This window comes from Brienomyrus brachyistius, chromosome 9, assembly GCF_023856365.1.
Source record: "Brienomyrus brachyistius isolate T26 chromosome 9, BBRACH_0.4, whole genome shotgun sequence".
In the NCBI taxonomy this organism is placed as follows: Eukaryota; Metazoa; Chordata; class Actinopteri; order Osteoglossiformes; family Mormyridae; genus Brienomyrus; species Brienomyrus brachyistius.
In genome coordinates this window covers 4,166,194-4,173,948 of record NC_064541.1, presented here as the reverse complement: position 1 = coordinate 4,173,948, position 7,755 = coordinate 4,166,194, and the positions used below count along the sequence as shown (strand labels likewise).

Genomic DNA, 7,755 nt, shown 5'->3' with positions numbered 1-7,755 from the left:
AGGCAGGCTGCTTCCATGCTCATGAGTTTCTAAGACCGCAGTACACAAGAACAGGGTGAAGAAGCAGGAGACACTGGGAAAAATCAAAAACCAGCCAGGTAGAGGGCAGAAGCAACCTTCTAATGCCAGAGATGATCATCAACTTATCCGTCAGTGTCTAACAAATCGGAGGATGACCTCAAGTGACCTTCAAAAGGAATAGAAAACAGTAAGTGTGAAGTGTACTGGTAGGACAGGCTCCTAGAAGCAGCGGTGAAGACCCATTAAGCAAGGAAGAAGCCCTTCATCAATGAGAAGCAGGGAAGAGCCAGGCTGGAGTTTGCAAAAAAATGTGTATTTTACACAGGCTCATACCCATAATCCATAAACTGAGAAATGAGTGAAACTGAAAAATTTGATGCGGTGAGGGAAAGGGGGGCCACACTCCCCTGGGAAACTGTAAGGGGTTGCTGCAGGAGGGTAGTACTCGCTGTGGGATATCAGTCACGATTCAGGATAGACAAGATTCGGGGGGGTGGGCTGCTGACCGCATTTCACCAGATACACGTTCTCAATCAGGAGGGGGGAGCAATTACTTGTACTCTGGCTTATCTTACTTGAGGTCAGTTGGAATGCACACTCAGACGAAGTGGGTTGGTAAGTAAGTTTGTATTTATGTATGGTTCTATAACAAATAATCAGGAAAAACAAATTACCATAGTGCTTACAATGGTTATTACCATAATAAACTAACATAATGCATAATTGTACCATATCGCCTTAACATTGATAAGTTCGGCTATACCCACAACAATACATTACATTAGCAGCAATTCGTATTAGAGGGAATGATTGGACGGGAAATTAACGCAAATATCTTTCCGAGGTATACAACTGAACACTCGTCAGCGATAATTATAACAGTACGCCAGCTAGGTCACGTTAACCTAGCCGCGCAATTAAGTAAACTAAATTAGTACAGCGTCACTTATGACTTGTAATCAATAAACTTAGTACTTACATTCGTCAGTGACGCACACATAAAAACCAGGGACTGTATTTACCGCGAGGAACAACTAAACTAGCTATACATAAACTGCAGCTCGCCGACGTGCTACCTATTCAGCCCTTCAGGCTCTCCCGCGCGCTCTCGTCTCGCATGCACCCACAGTCCTTTGCAAGCATCGGTGTTCCTTAAAGCTACAAGAGCCTTTCTAACATGCGAAGATGGGATTCAGAGGGTGAATGTTTTATCTCACCTCCATTAAACGTACTCAAACACTGATACCCAACCCCATACCCCTCCTTGCTGTGACCCATCACCTGGCGGCTGGTTCTTTGATTAAAAACTGGCCTCCACTACCATTGATAATTAGAATCATCTCACTTATATAAAAGTTTTGAAGAGCCAACAGGATTCGAAGCCTCTTACATCTCAGGATGAATCGGAAGTCATCGGTCACGTGATATTGCATAAACTTAGCCCCGATTCCCAGCTTGAAGTCGCTGGGCCACACTTTGAGGATCAGAATCTGGGTATTAACTGTCTCATCACTAAGTTCAGCAGCTTTCACGATACAGCACAGCATGGCCACGGTCAGAAAATGTGAGCCTGTCCTCCTGAGTAAAGTAAAGCTCACTACGCTCTGTGAGCACAGGAACAAATTACCCGGCAATGTTTGGTAGGTTTCTGCATTGTTTGCAAGTACAGAATATTATCTGCGCGTAAACTAATTAAAGTAAATATGGAAATTCATACAATATATGCTGCAGAATATGAGCTGAATGAAGCATATTAAAAATGCAAAGAATTAAAAAAAATTGAACCACTGACCAAATATGGCACCTACGGTTTTTTTTCAAATAGAATTCTAGAACAGAATGTTACCGTGACAACTCTGATGTCATCATTCTGTAGGTATAAATTGAGCTGTAGGCACTAATACCACTTCAAAAGAAATCAGACATTGACCGTGCTGCATCTCAATATGAAGTGGTGTTTTCTCAACTGTATTAGGCCGCCAGCGGTACCAAATGACGCTGGGGATGGTACTGAAACAAAGGAAGAAAGAAAAAGGAAGGCCAAAGGAGGAAAAAAAAAATCCTGGCTAAAGAAGATTTTTGCAAATAAAGGAAAAGGAAAAAAGGCAATGGAGGAGAAGAGCCAGGCAGTGGTGGTGGTGGAGGAGGAGAGCCAGGCAGTGGTGGTGGTGGAGAGCCAGGCAGTGGTGGTGGTGGAGAGCCAAGCAGTGGTGGTGGAGGAGGAGAGCCAGGCAGTGGTGGAGGAGGACAGCCAGGCAGTGGTGGAGGAGGAGAGCCATGCAATGGCGGAGGAAAGCCAGGCAATGGTGGAGGAGGAGAGCAAGGCAATGGTGGAGGAGGAGTTCAAGGAAATGGAGGAGGAGTTCAAGGGATTGGAGGAGGAGTTCAAGGGATTGGATGAGGAGTACAGGGCAATGGTGGAGGAGAACAAGGAAATGGAGGAGGAGGAGAGCAAGGCAATGGCGGAGGAGTGCAAGGCAATGGCAGAGGAGTGCAAAGCAATGGCGGAGAAGTGCAAGGCAATGGAGGAGGAGGAGAGCAAGGCTTTGACTTTCACAATGGAGGAGGAGGAGAGCAAGGCAATGATGGAGGAGGAGTACAAGGTGATGGAGGAGGAGTTCAAGGCAATGATGGAGGAGGAGTTCAAGGGATTGGAGGAGGAGTACAGGGCAATGGTGGAGGAGAGAAAGGCAATGGAGGAGGAGGAGAGCAAGGCAATGGAGGAGGAGGAGAGCAAGGCAATGGAGGAGGAGGAGAGCAAGGCTTTGACTTTCACAATGGAGAAGGAGGAGAGCAAGGCAATGATGGAGGAGGAGTACAAGGTGATGGAGGAGGAGTTCAAGGCAATGGAGGAGGAGTTCAAGGGATTGGAGGAGGAGTACAGGGCAATGGTGGAGGAGAGCAAGGCAATGGAGGAGGAGGAGAGCAAGGCAATGGCGGAGGAGTGCAAGGCAATGGCAGAGGAGTGCAAAGCAATGGCGGAGAAGTGCAAGGCAATGGAGGAGTGCAATGCAAAGGTGGTGGAGGAGGAGAGCCAGGGAATGGTGGTGGTGGAGGAGGAGAGCCAGGCAGTGGCGGTGGAGGAGAGCCTGGCAATGGCGGTGGAGAGCCTGGCAATGGAGGAGGAGTGCAAGGCAAAGGAGGAGGAGGAGTGCAATGCAAAGGTGGTGGAGGAAGAGAGCCAGGCAATGGTGGAGGAGAGTCAGGCAATGGTGGAGGAATGCAAGGCAATGGTGGAGGAGTGCAAGGCAATGGAGGAGGAGAGCAAGGCAATGGAGGAGAAGTACAAGGCAATGGTGGAGGAGTGCAAGGCAATGGAGGAGGAGAGCAAGGCAATGGAGGAGAAGTACAAGGCAATGGAGGAGAAGTGCAAGGCAATGGAGGAGGAGTACAAGGCAATGGTGGAGAAAAGCAAGGCAATGGTGGAGGAGAGCAAGGCAATGTTGAAGGAGAGCAAGGCAATGGTGAAGGAGAGCAAGGCAAGGGAGGAGATGCGACTGAACATAGAACACTGACTATCAGTACTACTGAAATATGTAAATACTTGTAAATAAATCATTAAAAATGAAGACAGAGGTGTTTTCAATTGAATGTGAGTAGATGTTAAATGTCAGGAATATTCCAAATGTCTATTACACGTGTTGCCTATAGGGGGCCATATGGTTTGGGTGGTAAGGGTTGCCTTTAAACTTTAATAGAATGAAAATTCATTACATGTATTTATGTTGTATTTTTAATTACGTTTTTAAGGAATAAAACATAACGGGATGAATGTAAGACACGTCTAGCGGGGACCCATCCGGCCGCAGCCATGTATTGTTAGGAGTAGGCACAAGCGCCAAGGCGTATTTTAAAATAAAGCACCAAAATGTTTTAAAGAAGAACTCTAGCGTTATAAGAAAAGCAGGCGGAATTTAAACAAGTACAAACATGCCTGAAAGAAGCAGAAGAGCAAATGCTGAGTTTAAACAAGCACAAGCGAAACCAACATACAGCACGTCGCTTTAAAAGAAGCACTTAAACTCATTACATGTAATCAACATGCTTAAAGAATTAGAAGAAAAACTTTAGCGGTATTTACCAGTGTTAGGTTGAAGAAAGCATTTAAACAGCAAACTTTTAGAAGAAATAGGCCAAAAGGCGAAATGAGCGAAGTGGCCAGCCCGTTTCAAAATGGCGACACCAGCGGAGCGCCTGTTATTTCAAATAAAAACGTTATGGTTATAGGGGTTTAAGTAATGAAGCACTTTTCTGCCAATGTGAATAATAAATTAAAACGCTCTAAGCATTTCAACAACAAGAATCATGGAATAACACGGTTAATTCTTGTTTAAATGAGCGCATGCGCTCTCCTCTCTGGCTCGCTCTCATGCAGCCATGCGCGTAGAGCCACACAGTATTTCTTTAAAGAGCCGACTCTCTTGCATTAATTTATTTAAACAAGCATTAACAGGGTTATTTCTTGATTCTTTTTTCTTATTAAAAAAACGCTAGAGAAAGTTTTTCTTTAAAACATTTCGGTGCTTTCTTGTGGTGCCCAAAGCACAGAATACTGTAGTGACCGTGGGGGCGGTCCCTCATTGCCCATTGGGAGGCTGCGCCCTCATTGGCTGCTTACGCGCTACCCGAGCGGAGCATCATGGGAGTTCGGGGTTTGGGAGTGGGTTAGCGCTATATTGTTCCAGTATTGTGCTATGTTGTTCTGGGGTCAAGGGCATGAGGTCATCGTGTGCTATTGTGATGGGTTCTGGCACTTTTGAGGCTGCCTGCCGGGGGAGCCACGCCTCACCGTCCTCGTGAAGCAGAGTCTGGTTAATGACAGTGGGCGCGGCTCGCTCCTCAAGGGGAGAGCTCCCTCATGAGGTAAATCAAGCAGTGCAACCTCCAAACGCAAAAGAGCGCACAGGTTCCTTTATCCTTGTTCTAGGCTGGAAAATAAAGGGTTGGACGTGTTCCAAATTGTACCTGAACTCCTTGTGTCCAGCCTTCTTTTCCATAGTGGACCCCTAATGTTCCTTCTGTAACGTGGCTAAGTTCAAACCCTCCCCGCAAAAGGGACAATAACAAAGAGGCATGTGAAAATAAAACCCAATCCACTTTATTACAAATATCTAAAATCAATTAGACAAATAAAGGTTGCTGGGGGGGGGTGGCTGACTATCCTCCAGATAGTAAGGTCAGATCGGCATGCGCAGCTCTCAGCTCAGGAGGCCCCTGGTGACAAAGAAAAGAGCAAAACCACACAGCATGCAACACGACAAGCACTACACACAACAGTACAGTGTCCCCTCAGTGTGGCACCCCAACAGCAGAGAGCGAAAGCCTGTGCGGATCCGGCCTTGTACAGAAAGATCCCATGTACAAACATAAGGGGAGGGTAGTGGCCGATGGCCACCGCCCAAAATACAATACTAAAGTTACACTTACAACTTACAAGCCTATCAAATAAACCTAAAACAGTGGCTGGTCTGGTCCTTTGCAGGAATGCTTAATGCCCTCGCAGCACAGCAACACCAAGAGGAAGCGTTCCAATGCTACAGGTACAAAGAAACAATCAACAAAGAAACATAGACCCTTTTAAATCCCACAGTATAACCCAAGTTACCAGAGCCTCAGTGTCTGTAGTCCAGCAGCCCGTAGGGGATCACGTCAAATGATAAAATTCCAAACAGTCACCTCCGCGTCCTCCATGAAGAGTTACATGCTGCTAGCAGTCACCCTGGTAAAATTTAAATTAAACAAACATTCAAGTTCTCAAACAAACCCTCTCCTCCTTTCCTTACCCACAGGGAAGAAGAACCCACCCCATGTCCAGTTGTAAAACACAGCAGCAAGAGAACGAGATTCCATCTTGGCAGCCTTTTATAACTTCCTGGTAGGTCATATGACCTGGCCCAAGTGGTTGCCAATATAGTGTAATTACCAGTGCCATACAACTACTCCTACCAGCCCGTTCAGATCCCCACATTCTTTTAAAATACGCCGTGGCGCTTGTGCCTACTCCTAACAGCCCATGCCTGCGGCCAGACGGACCCCGCTGGACGTGTATGCGCTAGCTTGCATTCATCCTGCCATATGTTTTATTATTCCTTAAAAACGTAATTAAAAATAACACAAATAAGTACATGTAATGTATTTTTATTCTATTAAAGTTTAACAGCAACCCTTATCACCCAAACCATATGACCCCCTATCGGCAATGTATGGTATATGGAGATAACCCCTCGACCAATCAGAATAAGGTATACACTCCCCCTCCCGCTTATGACGTCATAATTCATAATAACAATGACATCCAAATTTAAGCTCCGCCCAATGTACCACAGACTATTTTCTTAAGTACAAATTATTTAAAAATACGATTATAATAATTTAAAAATACATTATAACATGTCATATGTCACGATCCGGAAATACTGGAGACAGTGATCGTGCGGGAAACAGGCAAGGGAAACCAGGTACGGGGAATAACGGGGTTTTATTAAAGTAACGGGGACTAGGAAGCATCAGACAGGGACTAACAATCATCCACAATGACGGACAAGGGTAACAGGCAAGACCAGGACTTAAAACAGGACAAGACTAAGCAAAGTAATCAGACAAGGCTGGAAACAATCAGGGACGCACACGCGGGTAATCAGGGGGCGTGGCACACACGAGGAGCCGACGAGCCGGGTCATGACATCATAATTACAAACTATTATTAAACTGTAATAAACCAAATCGTGCTAAATCCATCCATCCATCCATCCATTATCATCCGCTTATCCGGGTCGCGGGGACAGCAGTCTCAGCAGGGAAGCCCAGACTTCCCTCTCCCCAGCCACTTCTTCTAGCTCCTCTGGGGGGACCCCGAGGCGTTCCCAGGCTAGCCGGGAGACATAGTCTCTCCAGCGTGTCCTGGGTCTTCCCCGGGGCCTCCTCCGAGTGGGACATGCCCGGAACACCTCCCCAGGGAGGCGTCCCGGAGGCATCCGGATCAGATGCCCAAGCCACCTCATCTGGCTCCTCCTGATGCGGAGGATCGTGCTAAATACTATTTTTAAATAAAATAATCTTTGTAATTTAAAAACACATATCCATCCATCCATTTTCCAAACCCAACAGGAATGGAATATGACACTCTTGTAAGGTTATGGCCACCTCCCCAAAGACAGTCAGCCCACTTTACTTGGGGGCCACAAATTACTTAGAAGTCAGTCAGTTACTACTGAAGTACAAATCATGGACAAATATAGTCACTACTTGAGATAAATGATGCATCGTGATTTTTTATGATGAACAGATGAGCATATATTGTGCATTTGACTTTCAGTAATTCCTTCAGTAGCTCACAAAGGGTTACAGAACAAACACAGTAACAAATATAGTAACAGCTTGAGATGCCTTACGATATATTAATGATGCAAACATCAGATCAGTATTTCACTTGTCTTATTCATTAATGATGAACAAACACGAGATCCTTGTGTAACTGTGATGTATATTGTGGTTAATTAATACATGAGTAATAGCATAATACTATGTTATTTGTGCCCCCTCAAATAAAGTGTTACCAAAAACTATAATTAGTTAGAACTGCTACTGTGTATTTTGAAAATGTCAAGTTTTCAGAATAATATCAAACCCAATCCCAGGTGTTTTCTTCCAGAACTTTTTATTCATCTCACCAATTTGCGTGTTTCACCATTAGGTGTTGTGGCAGCATTCTCTAAAATGAAGATGGAACAGGAG

General features: G+C 45.3%; 1 protein-coding gene across 3 annotated transcripts; it reads left to right on the top strand.

Moving 5' to 3' along the window:
- Positions 1–413: 413 nt before the first annotated feature.
- LOC125748308 (golgin subfamily A member 6-like protein 22) lies at positions 414–3,637 on the top strand. 3 transcript variants are annotated; one of them, XM_049024297.1, is made up of 3 exons: positions 1,468–1,661; positions 1,997–2,624; positions 2,844–3,637. In XM_049024297.1, exons 1-3 carry the CDS (start codon positions 1,567–1,569, stop codon positions 3,534–3,536), a joined length of 1,416 nt encoding a protein of 471 aa, XP_048880254.1. In that variant the 5' UTR covers positions 1,468–1,566; the 3' UTR covers positions 3,537–3,637. The 3 variants fall into 3 exon arrangements, with proteins under 3 accessions (XP_048880255.1, XP_048880254.1, XP_048880253.1); XM_049024298.1 differs by lacking the exon at positions 1,468–1,661 and adding an exon at positions 414–636 and having other exon boundaries at positions 1,997–3,637; XM_049024296.1 differs by having other exon boundaries at positions 1,997–3,637.
- The last annotated feature ends 4,118 nt before the right edge of the window (positions 3,638–7,755 follow it).

What these genes read in the sequence shown, in the direction of transcription:
- LOC125748308 (XM_049024296.1), top strand. Translation starts at nt 1,567, where the DNA reads ATGGCCACGGTCAGAAAATGTGAGCCTGTCCTCCTGAGTAAAGTAAAG. An exon ending in AAATTACCCGGCAATGTTTG is followed by an intron (nt 1,662 to 1,996) that starts GTAGGTTTCTGC and finishes CAACTGTATTAG; the next exon opens with GCCGCCAGCGGTACCAAATG.